This window comes from Aquila chrysaetos, chromosome 25, assembly GCF_900496995.4.
Source record: "Aquila chrysaetos chrysaetos chromosome 25, bAquChr1.4, whole genome shotgun sequence".
Classification (NCBI taxonomy): Eukaryota; Metazoa; Chordata; class Aves; order Accipitriformes; family Accipitridae; genus Aquila; species Aquila chrysaetos.
The window spans coordinates 8,453,266-8,473,721 of NC_044028.1; the positions used below are offsets into that span (position 1 = coordinate 8,453,266).

Genomic DNA, 20,456 nt, shown 5'->3' on the forward strand with positions numbered 1-20,456 from the left:
CTGTCAATGCGCTCCTAAGCACAAAGAAGGTTTTATCAGTACAACTACATTTTAGCAGTGTACCTTACTCAAGTACAATGCCTTACTTCTGGCAAAATAACTTCTAGGGACAGAAAGTATAGTTTTAACAATTATGGTAACATAGAATAGCTGACATAAAATTATTCACAGATAATTTCCCCTCAGTCACTAAAATACTGAGAAGTAACATTTCTTTTGTATTAAAAGGCACACCGACAGTTTCTTGAAATTTGTAGGTACAGAAATTTTACTAGAAGCTTCCCTGAACATCTAATGATTAAGCAACACAAGCAATGTGTGTGAAAAAAGTGTATGTGAAGTAGCATATGAGAACTACTTTATGCTAAACTATGCTTGTAATATTTAAGATGCTTAAGCTTCTTTTTACAAAAATTGTATTTTAAAGAATACATTCCAAAAAACCTTTCACATAGGGAAAAGAAATCTAATGCTCTGTCTTAACATCACCACATTTACAGCATGAAAAGTCTACAGTGACATTAAGAAAGTGATGCAGCTGAAACAGGAGCACTGCTGTTAAGGAAGAGATTCAACTCTTGCTTCCATTTAAGGCTAATGGCTAAAATCCAATGACAACTTAGCCATGAAAAACACCACTGAAGAGCAGAAGTCACTAACATCCTAGAGTATTTCAAACCCTTTAGGTATACAGAGGCATAACAAAGTACTCTAGAGAGGTTTATTTAAGCTAATTTCATTCTCTTAAGCTACCCTACATGGCACCCTGCCATAAGTTAACATTTTTTAAGTAATATTTCACATTTTATCCTAAACCCTGCAAAATATGTTTACTCAGTTTATGTAAGTTTGTAACAATTAATTTGTTTCAGTAAAGTCAAACAATTGGCTACACTCCATTTTTGACACTGAAATTGCCTACTTTTGTTTTTTCATTAAAAAAAAGTATCTTACCTGTACGAGATGGAAACTGGGAGGGAGTTGGTAAAGCAATATTGGGAACTGAAAGAGTAAACACTTCTGCTGGAGACTGAACAGATGGAGTATCTTCTGCTGGAGGTGTAAAATCTATTTCATCATCAAAGTTATCTTCAAATTCCTGCAAAAAAGAAAGTTAGTAAACAAGCTGATCTTTGTCTTAAAATTAGCTCTGACATATTTCTTTTAGTTTAAATGAGCAATGTTAAGGCGGCTTAGCTTTCTTCCAAGGACAGTGACAGATTTTAGTTTTCTATTCCTTATTTTCAATTTATTACTGATTTAAAGAGATTAAAGTATTAAGTATTGCTTTTAACAAAAAGGGGGCTTTTGTTTTTGTTTTTGTGTTTGGGGTTGTTTTTTTACTTTAAATGCTATCCCTGGATTTGAACGAATTACCATGAACAGCCGAGGTCAAATATTCTCCATTTAGAAATGAGAGCAAAACTCAATTTTAGGAACACCAATAAACAATGTTCCAAAAGTAACTGTTTTCAGAGTTTTGCTACAGTGGATATCGATCTTCGGTATTCTTATTTGACAGGAGTGTCTTAAACCCTGTCAGCAGACTAAGAAAAAAAACCTAAAAGAATACACAGAAAAACAACAAAAAGGTTCTTTACAGTAAAACTGTCTCAAGGGTATACTTCTACTACTGATCCTGATAGCTAGTAATGATTTTGAAAAGACATTAAAGATACTTACTGCAGCATGGACCAAGTACTTAAAATAAATGGTTACAGCAAGACTTTACAGTATGTAGAAATACAGTTGCTGGCTACTTCAGAAGAGAGAATGTACAGTGACACTGAAGTGTCAATAACTGCAGAGTATTAGCACAAATAATCAAGTAAGTATTTTGGATATCAGAATGCAGCAAAGAATACCACATATATATATTTGTAGCTTCAGATGCTTACCTTGAAATCTATCTCAGGGTCTTTACAGCAGGAAACACAGTTTGCAAGCAGTATTACCAGTACTACTAGAGTACATATAGACAGAATCACAAAAGATGAGGAAACTTCAGCTGTAGCTCCTTCTTCTAGAAATAAATATGTATGTAGTATTATATAAATATGTTTAGCATTTTAAGAAGTTCCTTCAAAACATATTATCCATCTGCATTTATTTAAAACATGGCATTTGAACATTTAACTCTGTGGATATGATCAAAAATAAGAGGAAACTGAACAGAAAGGACATACTGGCAAAAATCTATCTATGCTCTACCACCTGCCTGCACCGTTCTGTGCTTACTGGACTCGAGCTAAGAGGCCACAGCCAGCATGATTTACCAAAGTAGGCGATGAACAGTGATAGTCCCCAAGCCTCAGGATTCTGCTTAAGTCGACAAATTTATATAGCTAACTAAACATGGATATTAGAAATCTGGTCTTTCTGAAGACATTTCCCATGAGCTAAAATGCCTGTCCTAAGAGAAAAGGCAGCTAGAAGAAATCCTCACTTAAACTGTGTACAAATTTAAAATATATTACTATAAGGCAGTACTGTCTCTTTCAATAAACGCACTCATGACAGTCTGCCAAATATACAAGTTGCTTTCACAAGTGCAACAGATCTCATCAGCTCCACCCCAATTTCTATTTCTTGTCATTCATTAGGTGATTCGTCTCCATTTCAAGAATTTTAGACACAATCCCTAACCATTTTGCAAACACACTTCCAAATAATTTTCCAAAATTTTATATATAAACATTCTACAACACATTGTCTATGATTAAGTCAGGTTATTATTACTCACACAGGATAAAAAGCCTTGAGTGGCATTTTACAAAAATCTTAAGTCTTTGCCAGGGGAATTAAACCTATTTTCATCCCTGTTTTCATCTTTAGTCAGGAACAAAGACATGTAGTTCCCTAGGAGACCGCAGCACACATCTTGAGGGTTTGTTTTTGGTTTGGTTTGGTTTTGTTTTGCTTTTTAAATGAGTAGTGCCACAAGTACTGGAAGAGTAGTTGGACCATATCTGTTTAAGATATATTTAGGTATTACCTCAGTGTTAAAGTTTAACAATGTCAGGTGACTTGGACTGACTGGATTTTATGGGAATGTCCAAGTATCAATGGAACATCTGGCAACAAAATACAGTATAAATGAAGCCTCATAAATAAAGAAAATCAGAAGTTGATCACTAGTTAAGGGACAAACTTGTCCACCTACCTCTTAAACCTTCAAAAAAACTACAAAAAGTAATGAAGAGATTTTCAGAAACAGCTACAGTTTTTCACCATATTCCACAGAATGTTTAGAGAATATTTACTTATTTTAATTACTTGCAAAGAGTAAATTGATATAATCAAAATATAGCTTTAGAGTGTTAGCATACATTCAGAAGATCACATTATTTTGTGCACAATTAAGAATATTATCTATACAACAATAAAAGCTAACCAAAAAGGAAGGTTTTCAAACAAGTGATACTGTTTCTAGTTTCTGCAATAGCTCTAGCATTCTAAACTCATTAGAGAACATAAACGCTCCATTTGTAGATATTATGTATTGTTCAAACACCGGTCAACCACGATGTGAGGCTACTCACCACCTTTTAGTCAAAATTCTGAAGAGAAAAAAAAATCTCTGAAAAGGGCTCTCAATAGAACAATTTATATTCATTTAAATCAAGTCATAACACACTTTTCTTGTTGATGCTTACAAATGGAAAAATAAGGGGAAGGTAACAGCTGACTTATGTTTACTTCCTTCAGATGTTCAGTAACCTTACCAAGTAGGCTGAGAATTACCTAAACCACAAATATAAGCATTTTGTGAAGTCATTAGCTAAATTACTGTAACACACACACAGAGGTAATATAGCTTTAGATAAAACTTAAGAGATTCCTTTGAACTTCTAACTGAAACCAAATAATAAAGGGTAGCTTTACTACAAAAAAGTAAACATATTTATGTTACCAGGTATTACTAATTAAAATTATTATTTTAAAGACATTTTTCCAAAACCATCCCACTTAATTTCCAAACAACTTCCTCACCTTCGCCACCAACTTCACTGAAATGAGACGTCAGCTCACCACAGACTACCTACTGAACAGATGCAAATTTTCCCTGACTAATAAACACTTGGGAACACATCACAGTTACAATATATATTCCTCCCAGTAGAAGATGAAGACTCCTGAAGTGCCTAGTGTGTTTCATACAGTGTACCGGGTGCATTTGGGAAAGTTAGCCAAGCAAATCACTACACGATGAACTCTGACATCAAGAACATGTTTTATTATTCACAGAATGCATTACTAGCATGTCTTAAAACATTGCTATTCAAAGACTAACTTCAGACCAGATCCTTAAGAGGGAGGTATAGAACACCTCAGCTGTCAAGTATATAAAACACTTAAAAAAAAAAAAGCTATCAAACTTTTATTTTGGGTTTATGGTACACTGTAATATCTCCTTTTTGATGCCCACATAGCTAACATTAATTTTACAGTGTCTTCCTGTTCCCCATAGGAGATGACCATTATCACTTCTCATTAGCATCCTCCCCTGCTCCAAATACTGTATCTTCTTCTAGGTGGTCTTTGACCAGCCTCTACTGAAAATTAGAGCGATTCTTCAAAATTTGCTTTACTGCTTTCAATCTTACTGCTTCTTTTCAAGGCCTCACAAGGGGCTTAGGCACCCAAAAATACATCTATTCTAATCATATTAGCTGGTCTAGTACAAGTTATTATCTCTGCCTACAAACTTCTTACATGTGCCCGTGGACTATCACAACTGCAGCAGCATGACCACAATATGTATTTACATAAACATTATCATGCTCACTCTAACTTAGGATCCCACTTTTGACCACCCCAGAAGTTACAAGTTATCACAGCAAATCCATCTAGGAGGATTCAAGCTCCTGGTGGTCTTATGCCAGTTTTCTGGTTTATTTAACTCAAAATGAGTCATAACGAGCACTAACAATCATAAGCTGCATTTATTGTACATTAGATACACTGCACACGTATTCAGTTATTTTATATGAAAAAGACAACGTGTTTTGGTTGGAATTCCTTCTGTAAAGAAAACTGCACATTTATCAAGCCTAAAATCTAAGTCTTTTATGCAAGTTACACTCTTCCCCATAACAAAAGCATCTCCTTTAAGTGTCCTGGAATGAATACAGAAAAAAAAATATTGCTGCTCTTCATTATGTTACTTTCTAACCTTATAGACCTTTTCTAATTCCCAAGAAAAGAAAGTGTGTGAACTAACAGTAATTAATTCAAGGAAATCATGAAGTTTTTTTAAAAAAAGGGAAAGCAAAGATCACCTCTGAAAAAGCAGCTAACCATTAACAGTTCATTAAGAAGATAGAAGTCATCTAAACTTCCAAAAGCACATGGCAAATTTCACATACAAAGTTATTAAAAGATGCTTTAATACAAGAAAAACACCTATTATAATGGGCAAGTTTCTGCAACACTTACAGAACAGCATTTCAGATGACTCATACAAGCTACTTGCTAAGAATTACAGAATCCATCTCTATTTGGATAAACTTTGAAGTCTCTCACATAGTCATTAATAAGTGATTTTTTAATTTGCACTTCTTTAAAAAAATGAATGTAAAATTAAATATAAAATTATGGCAACCTGTAATTGGGCTAAAATTTATTATAAGTGAAGTTATTTTAATAGCTTGCATAAATACATATTCAGTGATGGAAGTCACTGATTAAGTATTGGAACTGGTGTTTGACAAAGTGCTGAAAAATCTGCTGCAGTATAACCTCTTTTGCATTTTTCAACTATTTCCATCCAATGATTAAGTCACTGGAGCTTAGTAAAATGACTCGGAACTGAAAAGGTAGGAGATGTTTAATACCTCCTTTTGTTTGTAAATTGTGAAAGTATGAAGGAACAACATCTATTTATTACAAGATCCTGGCCAAAAAAGCAACCAGAAAGCAAGCCGTTCAATTAAACACAGAGGACCATTTTATATAGTCATTACAGAAAACAAGTTTTCCTCAATAAAAAAACCTGTTAAAATACATCGTAAATTTAATTAATTTTAATCTAAACCTAGATAAAAATCAATAAATATCACTCACAATTTCATAATGAATGCAGAAGTTAAGAATCTTAACATAATAGATTCTAAAAGTAGAGAACTTAATAAATTTACTCAGCGTATCACCTCAGTTTAAAAACCTACCATATTTAATGTAACCCTACACAGTAACAACCTACTACATCTTAGCATCTATCCAGAAGTCAGAATCTGTTCTTTAGGAAGGGAACTACAAAACAGATCCAAGAAATATTATATATAAAATGACAACAATATAAGGCTTCCTGTCAGTTAATACAGTCTAGACTACTCTGGTCTGGTATACCCAAACTACTTAAGCAGGAGGCAGAGGCCTGGATTATATCACTACTACATTAAAATAAGCAGGAGATGCAGTGTGTCTGTGTTACTATAGGTGTTACTGCAAGGCTAACACAACATAATGCTTTACAAAGAGCTCTGTGCTAGTAAATGTTCCATCTCAAATTGGCATCTATATAGTCCTAAATTATCAACACAGAAAATAAGGTCTTTTTTCAAAGGCTCACAGTATTAAATACTGATTCTATGCTGTTATTTACCCACTTTTTAAAAGTACATGGTATCACAAACAATTCAAAGCCCTGGCTGAGGTAGGTAGGTAATTAACAGCTATTGAAGCAGATTCTTCAGCACCTCTGAAGACTGACATTTCATAAGCGAGTTTTACACTAAAGTCTAAATTTGAGCACAGCACATGTGAAGTCAAACCCTGTACGCAGGCAAGTACATGAACGTGCTCACTGAAAAAACAAAGATGATAAATTATGCTGGCATTCTCAGGATCAAGTATAGGCATGTGAACATATACTTCAGTATGTATTAGCATGTTTCAAGGGGTGGAAAAATGTTATTTTCATACAAAGTATATTTCAAAGTAATTTATATAAGCCAGGATTCTCTATACCTTCCTAAGTTTCTTTCAAGTCTACTTTCTTCAGAAGAAAATTCACTGACTACCAAATGGAACAACTAAGCAAACATAAGTTTGTTTCTCACTAGAACTAGTTTCCTTCTCTATCTAATTTCCTGGTCTGCCCGCAATACTTTCAAATACCCACATACGTCATCCACCTGTGGCTTCCTTTGCTACCATTAATTAGGAGCAACAGGCAAGCCAGCTAGCCAAGTGGTCCATCCATGTTCGCTTGCCAACCAACAGCCACCACTCAGCACGATACAGGACCAGACATAACTGCCTGTCCATGTGAGGGATGGCAGATCTGCCCTTCTTCTACTACCAGATTATGAAAGGCCATGACGCTTGAACTCCGACTCTCTCAGATTTGGTTCAATGTGATTAATAGTGTTATTAAGGTCTCAACTTTCAGGAAATTGGGCTAAAAAAATGCAAGAAACAACACAGTTCTAAGCTTGGGGAAAAAAGAAAAGTAAACATACGTGACAGACATTACTGAGTACACTAATAAAAGACATTCGCTACTGTGATAAAGGCAGTGCAAGGCCCAGATAAATTAAGCATTATTAGGGCACAGTGAACTTCAAGGGAGCATCTGATTTTAAGCTTTCAGCACAGTAGTTGCTATGCAACAACAGTCCCACTGCATAAGCAAGAGCCTCTTTTCTTTCAAGAGCAGCTATATAAATGGCAGTTCTGCACTAATAGCTATAACTATTTCTAGCACAAATCTAGCGTGACAGTAGTCACTTAAACTGTCTCTTGGACACCCTCAAATTATATGATCATGAACAGGGATGTTACTTTACAACACCAAGCTGGAACACAGCAGCCTTTAAAATACTAATGAATGATGCAATCTAACTCTGCTCCCTCGCTACTTCCATGGTATCTTTCATAAACTTGATCAGTTTACTTACTCTGCATTTAATGGATATTAATGTAGCCAGATCAAAAAGTGTAATATCACCCTAATTTATAGGGGTTTTGATAAATACGATTTTAAAAGCTACCCCAACTTTCCTAAATAATGCTGTCATTTTCTTCTATGCCAGCAATTAAGTGGGAACATGTTGTCGACTCCTACCCAGTTCTTCACAAGTCAGATTCAGATCATTACCTTTTCCTCACAAAGGGTTTCTCCTGCATTTATTTACTCCCTGAAATCTTCAGAGGTTTGCTACTAATAGGCACAAAACCAATACAGCCAGGTCTATAAATTCTGAAGGCCTACAGGCAACAGGTAGAATACTAAAACAAAAGCCTATTCAAAGCAATTTTAGACACATCTATCATATAGTATCTTATTTGTATGACAAAGTAAAGCACAACATGCATTGCAACTCCTGTATTTCACAAAAAAACCACCAACCTCAAGAGCTCATTCCGTTAGTTACTGCATTCCCATCATCTCAATTTTATCCTGCTACGCTCCATTTAACAACTGAGCCAAAAACCAGCATCATTTTTGAGAATAAGTTTCAGCAGAAATGTGTGCAGTACCATCATGTAGTTGTGCAATGCTATATTACAATAGGCTTTAAAATACTACATTAGAACTGCATTCAAATCACCATCAACCTTCAACTAAGACACAACACTAGCAAATAAAGCCACAAGTTTTGAAGGAATGTTATTTGCACTTCAGACATTCTTGGGGGGGGGGGAAGATAATTTTAGGATGAGAGAGGCACTCCAAATTCCAGACAGTCCTTTGATTTTAATGGTCATTACCAGTACAACAAGAAGAAACATACCCAAGATCTCAGATGACTCTTATTGACTTTATGTCCTCAACACAATGCCAGCACCTTAATGAAATCTAAAACTATTTCCAAATGCCCCAAGTATTTCAAGCAGAGACTGTGAGTGTTCCTTCATTGAGCAAATCGCCAAGAACAGATATATATAACACTCCTTAAGGGACTTTAAGGAGGTTCTCAGTTTATACCTGAACTTTTCAGCTTTCAGATTTTTAGTACTTATTGCCATTCAAAGAAAACACAAAATATTTAAAGTTTAAAAAAAATAAAAATTATCTGGAACAAACTACTGAAAAATTTATTAACTGAAGAGAGTTATTTCAAAAGCCTATCCTCTCATAATGTTATTACTAGCCTTATATCGGATAATGCAAAGTTTGCATAACTAACAGAAGTAACCTTCAGTATGGATATTACAAACATATCTTTATGCAAAAGCACTTTATCACCCGATTTTATTTTCCCTTCTTCCTTACAACTATGGAAAATCCTAATTACTAGATATAGTCTCAAGGAAAAAAAACCTCTTAAGGACTTAAAACTACAGCTGTCCAAGTTACTTGTGCACACTTGTATTTAATCTTTCTGAATACAAGCAGCAGTAATTAACAGTTTGTCAATAAAACTATTTCCTGTCTAAATCTGAATTGCGTTACATAGCCTAAATCAAAGTCTCACACTTGGAAGGATATAAGATGACAAGACTTTCAGCAGTGTGGAAAAATTAAAGTTTAAAAACAACAACAACAGCAAAAAAATCACATACAAGTTACTGTGTTACTATATTATTCTAGACAGAAATTGAAACATTTCACCTCCCTACTCAACCTGTCCATTACAATGCCTATCTTATCCTAGAACTCTATTATTTAAGTTCCTCATGGGGGAGGTGGGTAGGATGAAAGGCCAATACATGTGCACAGACAATTCTTTTGAAAAACCATAAGTTCTTTACAACAGTTAATCATCAGAAGTAAGCATAATGAAGACAGCAAGGGGCAATTTCCTACAGAGTTTTTCCCCCATGAGGCAATAAAAACACCTCTGACATGTTCCTCCAACCCACCTTGTGTTCTGGATATAGCTCTACAGTGACAAAAGCCAGTTTCATAGTTAAATGTGTTTTGTGGACACACGACCCTGAAATCATTACTGTCCTATGCAACAAGTTACAATACTTTCAAGAAATATTAGCTACTTCCTATCACAACTGGATGTATAACTCTGTATGACAACAATTCCTGGCAAATTATCTCAGTCCTCCCAGTTGACCTTAAAAAGAATACAAGAAGTCTATCCTGCAATCTAAGCCAACACTTTTTCAAACTATTTTATTCCATGCTCCCCCTAAATCCTTTTACAGTGTGCTTCAAATGAGCTTCTACAGCTGCTTAAGTCCACTTTGTATGCAAGGGTGGCACAGGTTACACATCTTAAGGCAAGAATATCTGGGGAAATGCTGGATTCTCAGGTAGTACAGCACCCTCAGAACAACACAGCTCTGATCCTCATTTTTTCCTGAATGCTTGTTCTGGCCTGAGTGTTGGCTGAACAGTTAGTAACTAGTAAAACTGTGAGCTGGGGTTAATTTCACATTTCTGTCATTATTCTATTACCCTACAAGTCTTCCCAGTATGTCAAAGAACTACTCGCACAACAGCACACTGCTCAATTTTAATAAGGACTAAATATAGGCTAGCACTTCAAGTGTTTACAGAGCGAGATCTGTTTGAAGTTTCAGTGTTAGAATCTCATGTTTGCACAAAGGCATCTTAAGACAAGGTAAAAAATATACATGTTAAAGAATTATGTACCCTGTGCCTTCATGACAGGGTCTCTGGAAAATCTGGGTAGCATCATTATCTTGCAAAGATACCATCTGATTCTTAAGTGTGTGTGTGTATATAGATATATAAAAATAAATTGTGCAGAGCACACTTTATTCTATACTGCTAGATGTTGGTTTTGACAGTCAATTCCTGCTCAAGTGCAGTATGTTTTCACCTGCTATACCATTTCTCCAACAGCAAGGCACAGGAGTTGTAGATTTATTTATTTTTTTTTAAACAGGGTAGACCACAATCATTTAAAGAAGCACAAGAAAATTACACATCATGGTATCTCAAGCCATCAGAAGTACCTGCAGCATGGAAAGCAAAACATCAGTATCTCTTTCTTGCATCGTTTGACAGGAATACAACCTGTTAAGATATACTGGTTTTGAAGAGACTAATTTCTTTCTGTTCATGTGAAAGAAATACATAAATGCAACCTTCATGTGATGGGATTTTCTAGAATCTTGATTTTACAGTAGATGCATTTCCGACTCCAATGTACGACTGGGTTAAGAAATGTGGGAAAGAAAGGAGCAGCACTTTGCCAAAAGAGCTTATTCAGCTCCATTTCTCATCCCTATTCATACCTGAAGGATCCCTAGGAAGGGGAATGTGCCATAGAAAGAATGATCGATTTTGAAGATCTGGATCTGGAACCTGGTTTAAGACTGAAAGCTTAAAAGCCAGCACTCATTAAGTCTACTGTTAAAATTTTCTACATCCCTTTCATACCAAAGAAGTCCCAGGGTGCAAAGGTAGTCCTAAAAAAGTCACATCACTGTTAAGTCACTGCACTGATGTTTCCTTACCACTAAGGGAACTTTTCCAAGCATAGCAGTGTTGGACAAGACGTTACTTTGTACCAGCATTTCATACCAAAAATCCCTCAGAAGACAATTCACTGACATAACTTGCTTCACACCATCACCTTGCCTAAGCTACATGTAGCACAATATCTTGCTACAGGCTGTGCTTAAACTACACATGTAGATGGAAACAGCTATCCTGACACACTTTGTACATTTCTGATTATAAAAGCATCTACAAATTGTTTCTAGTACCACTGATGTTGCTCAAGACCTTTCATAACAGCAGTACAATGAAAACAAAGAGTTTATACAGAGGAATAAAAGCATCGAAGGTATTGCAAATAGTATCCAGAACCACATCAAGCTCCAGATACTATATGCACACACCAAGTAGAAAGGCAGACCCAAAATAAATCTAAGGAATACTCCAGTACTCCATGTGCTGTCCTTCTGCTGCAGAATTGGAATGTTAGGACTGAAACAGAAAACTATGATTTTTGCAGCCTCTGGCATTATACTGACTAAAGGTCTCTTTATCCTGCACAGGTAAACCATGCATGGACAGCAACTGAAACCAGACTACAGCAAATGTCCAGAAAATTACTTCTACTCAAATTTGCCTGACAGTTGTTCATTAGCCCCTCAAAATATAACTTTGTCTTCCACGCTTTTCAAGCAGAATGTTGGATCTCACTACAAAACACAAATTCCTCTTTTTATACCGGATCTGGGGCAAAACCAGCACTAACTAATGGGCCCTTTCAAACCAATGACCTGTGCCTGATGCTACGACAACATACCTTTAGACTGCCTCTGATCTGGGCTATCTTAATAATAGCACACTGCAACAATATCCAAGGAATTATTAAATACACCCAAGTATTCAAGGTGTGAGAAACAACCTCAAAAAGTGACCTGCTCCTATAGGGGCTGCTTTAGTTGTAGCGAAATGCAGACACTTTTACAGCCAGAGGCACAGAAAGTAGACCAAGCCTGTGAACAAAGCCTTACATGGAACATTCCTGCAGGCCAGAGAGTCAGGGTTGGCTTCTTACCTCAGAGTCACAAACTCACAGATAAAAACAAAAGATAAAAGACAACTTAGCAGCTCTAGCTCTACAATTATTAGGTGTCTGGGACAGAAGCTAGAAAAAGAAATATAAGGAGAAGCAAATAAGTTTAGTGCTTGAAAGGAGGAGGAAAGACCACTCCCAATAAAAGTATATATCACTAATTAAAATCCCCACTTTACAAGCAAGATTTTTCTTAACTTCAAGTGATGCAAGTCACTAACTTGCATATGCCTAGAAAATTGCTTTTCTTATTACATGCAAGTGTCACATAAATTTCACATTGTACCAAACCACAGGCTACAACCACAATTGGGCCCCAGTCTGACAGAACTCCAAGAGAAACATCAAGCCAAAGCAACAATTTTCCCAAGAGTATACACATGCTAGAGAACTCCTCTTAAATAAAAAAACAGTGACTTAATCTCAAAGTTTTAACTTGTCATCTATGGCCAGCTGACTATACTAGATACAGCCGCATGAACATCCAGATACTGTAGATGGGTGTCTCTGGATACTATACACCAATTTCTAAGCATCTTTTCTTGGATTGTATGTGACCAAGCTCATCAGCAAGGACTCACTGCCATGATATTCAACTGGTCCAGGAGGGAAGTCTCAAGACTGAAGTTCTCAGCACAAACCAAGAAAACATATAGGCACCAGTTCAGCTGCCTCAATTTGACTGAATAGATTACCCAATTCATTACAAATGTAAAATTGAACACACCTGCTAAAAATGCTACCACCTATTCAAGTTTTACAGGAAAATGAGAATATTTTTGAGTCCCTGTTAGTTTGTATTTGCAAAGACTCCATATAGCACAGAGATGACAGAAATACTTTGTCTGACATTACACATATACCCTTGGTTCAGATTCTCAGCTTTCTTGGAGAGGCAGCTGAATTAAGGTCAAGTACGGAAATCCAAGTCAGAAGAACAGAAAGAGAGCCTGAATGTAAATGTACAGCTTTAGCACAGTAAGGCAGACGTGTCAGATTATAATGCACTGTGTTTGGCTACAAAATAGTGCTGCTAAAGAGCAGTTCCCAAATGCCCTTATTTCAGCCACACAGTACTAAAAGTGGAAGTCCTCTTAGCCTGATGCAGCCATGTAAAGTCACCAATACTCCACAAGCTCAAAACAACTACAGCATTTCATTCTATTAAGTCCCTTCCAGTAGACCTGGCCCCAGCTCTGACCTCCAGTATAAAGTGAAACTTTAAATTCGGAACTATCACAGTACATATCAGTATCCTCCTTTTCCATTCACAGAATAAATTAAATCTAAGTTGGTCAAAGTATTTTTAGCTAGTCGCATCTTCAACATCTTGTTTTTCCTATATTCTACAGTAATTGCTCTGAACCCTACCAGGGGAACAGTTAAAGCCTTATTTCCTTTACCTCCTCTCCTTATTGTTGAAAAGAAAAAAAATTAAATTAGTTTCAAAATATAACCTCACAAATGCAAAACAAATACAGAACACATCATCCATGCACGCCTTCATCTGCAAACACTATGAAGCCATACTTAAAAAGAATGGCATCATTCATCTCGATCAAGGCCCTGGGAACTTGACAGTTCCCCAGCCATACAGTCTGGCATATTTCCACAGCAGTTCCACAAAATGGAGCATTTTGGAAGAAGGAATCCAATCTAGTCTTGCTACAACTTGCCCATCAGCACTTCCTGCTTTCCAGCTTCCTCCCCAAAAGGGAAGTTAATTTATTACGGGTATATTCCATGAGCTATTCCGCAAAGTTCACTACAACAGCTACAGACACCTTCCTCCTTTTTCTGTGGTTTCCCACCTTTCCTGTGACAAGCTCAGGGCAATACCCATCAAAAATCTTTCTCCATTGTGAAAGCAGCAACCCTTCTTGCTAGGTGAAGTATTGTGGAATCCTGAAATAATTCTGAAACCAATTAATAATTACTTTATGAAAAGCCCATTAAATTCTTCACAAGTTTACAACTTTTATGTATCAGACTGAGCGTTAGAGTGAACTGCAAAAACTGCCGAGGCCCAGAACAGAGACCATCAGCGACTGCCAGTACCAATACAGGAAACCAAAGCAACCTATCATGGGACATATGAGAGAGAAATTCACAATATGCCCAAGTTGTTTTTAAACACAACTCATGATTCTTAACCCAGCAAAATAAAGTCACAGTTTTGTCTTCTAGACAGGTTATAAAATTTGCCTAGAACGACAGAGAAGGTTCAAGACAAAACAGCATCATTGTCGTCCACTGGTAAGCTATTCAAAGGAAGGAAAAAAGTCTTTGTAGCTTTCTAACTGGTTACTGCTGTAGTGATGATACAGGACATGTTGCAGACTAAGAATGTGTTGCATGCAAACCCCTTCGCGTACATTATTTCATTCAGTAGGAAGTCTTCCCAGCAAAAGGGATGCCAATGAAACTGGAAAAGGTTCCTCTTGAGGCCCTAAAGGTTTAAATACTAAGCACCTGTTGATAAAAGAATCTGAATACATTGCTTCTTACTATATGGGCAAAGATACAGCCGAAAGCAGCAGTTTCATTTCCTGGAGTTCACTGGGTTTTCCATGACACGATTTGGCACAGTTTGCTAAACATCAGATAACTTCCCATGTATACATACTTTGGCCTAAATTATAACCAAAACCAACATATAAAATTACAATGTCAAATTCATTTTGTACGAGTCCAATATTACAACATCATAAGTACTTCTCCTAGCAGTATTGCACTTAGCATACCCTATTTGGCCTTTAAAAAAAAAAAAAAAGATTAAAAAAACCCACTTCAATATTATCTCCTGTATTTTGTCCAATCAGCTTTTCATTCTGAGAATGAAGCTTTTTATCACTGTCATGGAAGTTATGTTTTGATCTCACAGCTTTGTAAGGTACATCGCATAGTCCTGACAGCAAAGAGGAATTTTTTTTAAAAAAAAAAAAAAAAAAAAAAAAAGAAGAAAGCACTGGATGCAGACACTGACATCTACCTTTAAATAGAAAAATCAACCAAATTTCAGGAAAAGTAAGACACAGAAAAGGCAGAAAAGACCTCCACACAGAACTGATTCTGCTGTCTTACCTTACAGCTTGATGATGAGTTAATATTATTTGGACAAACTTCAATTATTTCATAAATGAGAAAACTATCATTTAGTCTCAAAGGAAATACAGATTTCACTGACAGTTTTCCATTTTTCAGAAGGTTACTTTTATAGAAACTAAGAAAAAAAACTCAAAGAAGGCTGATGGAGCAAGTAACTTATGAACAATTCAGAAATGTTCTTGGGAAGAAAAAAAAAATTGGGAAAGAGGCCTAGGTCCAAAAATAAAGGAAGCATGGGTTCCACTCCCAGTTTCGATACTTTCTGTGGAACAGCAGCCAAATTACCTAATCCCTGTGCTTCAGATCTCTCCTTCCACACTGCTTCTCCTCCTCCTCTCTGAACATATTGTCTATTTCAGCTCTTCAACTCTTCGGGGCTAGAAATGAATCTCAGTACACATTCAAACCAAACCTAACAAAATTCAGTCTCTGATCAGTAACTCATACAACTGAGAGGATGTATTTTTTAGTCTGTGCTTTCAAGACAAACAGGAAAATAAGCAAGAAAATCGAAGGAAGTCAGCATTACCTAACATAAGAGACAAATAAATGTGAAGTACATGACTATTTAGAGAGACTGGGCCGGGGGGGGCCGAGGGGGGGAATCCGACTAATCTGACCGGAAAGGAGGGAAGCGCCGTCTGCCCCGAAGAGCCTCCACCCAGGAACGGGAGTCCCGGTGATTCACAGTCAGAATAAGAAACAGAAAAATCACGCCGAGGTCTGTATCGACTAGAACGGTAGCCACTATAGAAAGAACGTATGTGGGTAAGCACCCGGAGAGAACAAGCACGTAGTTCGATCTGGAGAGACCGAGATACCGACAGCGGGATATCGCTCAATGCCACCGGCACAAGACGTGACCTAGAGGACGGGAGCCACAGCCCACTCCGTCGCGGAGCCCCATCCACCCGCCGTGCCCTTCCCGACGCTTCGGCGAGGGGAGAGCGCCGAGCGCGGCGCGGAGCCCTGCCCGCAGCACGGGGGAGGGAGGGAGGGGGGTTTGGAAACCCGCAGTCCCCTCGCTCCACCACCGCCGCCGCGCCTCCAGAGCCCCGGGCCCCAACCGGCGGCACCTCGGGCCGAGGCCCCCCGCGGCTGCCCGGCCCCCAGGCTTCCCCTCGCAGGCCCCGCCGCGGAGCCGCCGCCCCCCCCCCCCGCCCCAACCCGGCTTCGCCCCGCCGCCTCCCGCGCCTCACCTGCACCTGCTCGCGGAAGCGGAGCCGCCCCGCCGCTCCCCAAGAGAAGCGACAGCAGGAGGACGAGCCCGAGCGGCCGCCGGGGTCCGAGGGGCAGCGGGCCGCCCCCCCGCCGCCCGGCACCCCCGCCGAGCCCCCCGCGCTGCTGCATGCCCTCCGCTCCCGGCCCGAGGCTCGGCGCCGAACGAGGGGCTCGAGGTTCTCAGCGTCTCCGGCGAGCCCCCGCGGCAGCCGCTGCCCCCCGCCTCCGCGGCGCGGCTGCCCGCGGCATCGGACCCCGCCGCCCCGCTCCCCTCACAGAACCCCGCCAGCCCCTGCGGACGCCGCCGCCGCCGCCATCTTCCGGGCTACCTGACCGGGAGGGGGTGGAGCGCGTTGCTGATTGACAGCCCCGTGCGCCAATCAACCCGCGCCTCACGCTCGGGAGGAGGGTTCGCTGGCTAGGACGGGCCTAATCCGTGATTGACAGCCAGATCAGCCAGTCGCTCTGCAGAGGGCGAGCTAGGGCGAGCGAAGGCTGCGGCGCGAGAACGGCGGAGCGCGCCTGCCAATCAAGCCGCACTCCGGGCGACGGGAGGAGGGCGGAGTTTCCCTCGGATTGAAGGCGCGCTCCGCCAACCGGCTGGCGGCGCCGTTCCCGAGGGCGGGAGCAGGAGGAGGGGCTTGGCCGAGCCCGTGCGCAGGACACGCGGGAGTAGCGGGAACAGCGCCGCCTGGAGGCACGGCGCCCGCCCGCAGTGCTCGCGGCGGCCCCGCTGAGGCCGCGCTTAACGCGCCCTGGGCCCCCGGTACGGGCAGGGGACGCGGACACGGGCCCCTCGGCTGGGATCGCCCCGCACAGAGGAGCGCAGGCCCCAGCCTGTGCCCTCGTGTCTCCGAGGCCGCGGCTGTGTCGTGCTCTTCCAGGCCAGCCCGGCCCTGGGGACTCCCCCGGGGACGGAGCCGGCGTGGGGCCGTGGCGGAGCTCTGGACCGGGGCGATGCGTGTTCGGCTCTCTCCCCCTCCGTGCACCCGCAGCTCGACTCTGTGCCAGAGGCCGAGCGAGGAAACTAAAAAGTAAAAAAAGTAAAAAAACCAGAGCCTGGTTCCCACAGAAGCCGCAGAGGCCTCCGGCAGAGCTTCCCCTGAGGAGCCGCCATACCTGCGCTGCGAGCGGGAGCGGGCACACGGCTCCTCCGTGCCGTTCCTCACACCTCCCGCGGACCGTGCGCCTGCGTTACTCACGCTCCTCCGCGGAAGAGGAGTACAATGAGTCTCAAGTTAGACACAGAGATGGGCATAAACTACCCCCTGCAGCCTACGCGTTTCCAAGGCTGGAAATGACCTTGTTAAACTAACGATACAAGCAGGACTCAGAAATAAAGATTGTTCTGGTTTAGGTTTAGGCATGTAATTCTGCTGAATTTAGAGTACCTGAAAATGAGGTGACGGTTTTAAGTAGCATAAACGGAGGCATTAATCCTAAGGAATCAGGGACTCTGTATAGTGAGGAAATAGGGAAATACCATACCACTAACAAACTAGATTTCCATTTTCCAAATAATTTAGCAAAAAGGCTAATTATGTCAAGCTTATATAATGACTTTGGGAGCACAGATTCTCCAAAGAAATGTACAGTGAGTGCACCCCTGGGACTTCATGAAAAGAAAGGTTTGTGCTCAAAAGTAGCACTTGGAACATGATGTCCAGGAAGACACAACATAAACCTAAATCTCTCTGTCACTAAGAATTTTTTCTAGTGTAATTTTTCTCCTACCACAGGGATGTACTTAAAATCAAACTACTTTCCTCTTAGCAAGTCTGTGTCCACCCCCAGATACCCTCTCTCTGGCTTGAAGACACTAATTGTACTACCAAATGACCCATATTTTTTGAAATGTTCTAATTAGTTTTTCTTCCAAGGGAAATATTTTACTTGACTAATGATATGGGAGACAACCTTCTCTTTTGTTGTTTTAGTAAACTATTATTAATGCATTATGCTGCTTACTGTGAATTATTTTTTAAAACCAATATAAAACAATAAACAGTCCCAAAGTATTCCTTGTCTGGCTGTCTGTAGATTTGATGGACTGGGAAGGCAAAACGTGGTCCTTTCCCTTTAAAATCAGTGATACGTAATATGCAATATGTAACACATTAATTTTTTTTCAGGTACAAACAGTTACCATCTCAACTTAAATAGCTGGGTACTGATGTAAAACTGATGCTGGTGACAAGCATGCAGCCAGGTCTTTATGTATACTGCAAATACCCAGTGGAAACTTCAAGGTTAGTTCTTTATTCTTCACTGTATCAAATCTCCCTCCACTGAGTATGGACATTCAGGCCTGGGGCCTCTGGATGTGAATGTGTCTCCTTCTAGTTGACATTATAGCCACATTTTTTTAATGATCGTTATTCAGACTACACTGTACTTACGTGGTATAACTACATGGGCAAATCTAGTGTACCTATCACTACCATGTCTAGGGTCTAAGGTTCTTCTGAGATCTGTCACAGACTTCATGCAAATTCCATACGTAAATAATTTTGAGGTTCATAGCAGCTACAGACATAAAAACTTAATTTGTAGCCTATCAGCAGGTTTACAGTGCAAGGGTGTTCTCATTTCAATAGTGTAAACAATTCATTGCATTTTAAACACAGCAGACTGCTTTATTTCCCAACCCACCCTGTAATAATTGAATGTTAGGCAGGCCTTTGATGTAATTTGCTGATAAAACATCATGTTGTAATATCATCTGGGAAGCTATGGCAGCATATCATTAAAAGGACTTGTCAGAGCACTATTCTATAATGATGGTACACTTAAGGTTAGCTGTGAATTAGTCACTGGTAGAAGCTAAATAACCAAACCTTCCAATCCTTTGTTCTACACGTTAGTCACAGTTACTCCCTGTCTTCAAATACACAATGAACATCACAAAAAAAACCCCAAAGATGCAAAGCCTAATCTCCTATCTGCCATCCTCAGGAATGTTACAATTCACCCATTTACGATTTCTGCAGTTAAACATTTGTAGTAACTATACGAGACTAATGGGATGAGCAACCTAATAGCAAGTAATCCAAAAGGTACTTAAAAAGAAAATATATTTACTTAAACAAAACCCTTCCTGCACACAAAACAGGATGTATTACCACATATCACAACCTCACGTGTCTTGATTATGCGCTGTTATCATTGCCAAATTACTGAAGCTGCTGTTCCGTGTGGGAGGTGTTAAAACCTTTTTTTAGAGACAGATAATTAGATCAACTAAAGGATGTTGATGGTTTTATTTTCAGTTGGTTTTCTTCAATATTTTTTAAAACATTATTGGTGCGGAAGGAATATTGTCTAGCAGACTGAGCAAGTTGCCAGAGGGGTGTTAAAGGTCTTCAATGTAACTGTGAATAAGGGCCCAAAAGATTCACTATTTGCTTACTACAAAACAGAGTATCACTGAGCATCAGGAACAGAGCTGATCACAGAACCAAAGTCTTTATTCCAAGTCACTGTTTTAAGCATAAAGATTAGTTTCTGTATATATGAATGTTGAGACATACACCTGTCTCTCTCTCCCCCCAAAAGAAAAATGTCTCATCCTTTCATATATAACCTCTTCTTTCCCTGTCAGTGTTGTCTTTTTATATTTAACAGAGTAATTTGCTTCTCCACCTGACAGAGGCAAAATAAATA

General features: G+C 39.5%; 1 protein-coding gene across 1 annotated transcript in view; it reads right to left on the reverse strand.

The window, feature by feature from the left end:
* The window catches only part of LMTK2 (lemur tyrosine kinase 2), a 44,531-nt gene extending 27,421 nt beyond the window's left edge, over window positions 1-17,110 (reverse strand). The window contains exons 1-3 of the mRNA XM_030002059.2: window positions 16,772-17,110; window positions 1,899-2,023; window positions 955-1,099 (exon numbers count right to left, since the gene is read on the reverse strand). Of these exons, the coding sequence (XP_029857919.1) occupies window positions 955-1,099; window positions 1,899-2,023; window positions 16,772-16,922 (421 nt within the window). The 5' untranslated portion in view covers window positions 16,923-17,110. The remainder of the gene's footprint in view (window positions 1-954; window positions 1,100-1,898; window positions 2,024-16,771) is intronic.
* Between the last annotated feature and the right edge of the window lie 3,346 nt (window positions 17,111-20,456).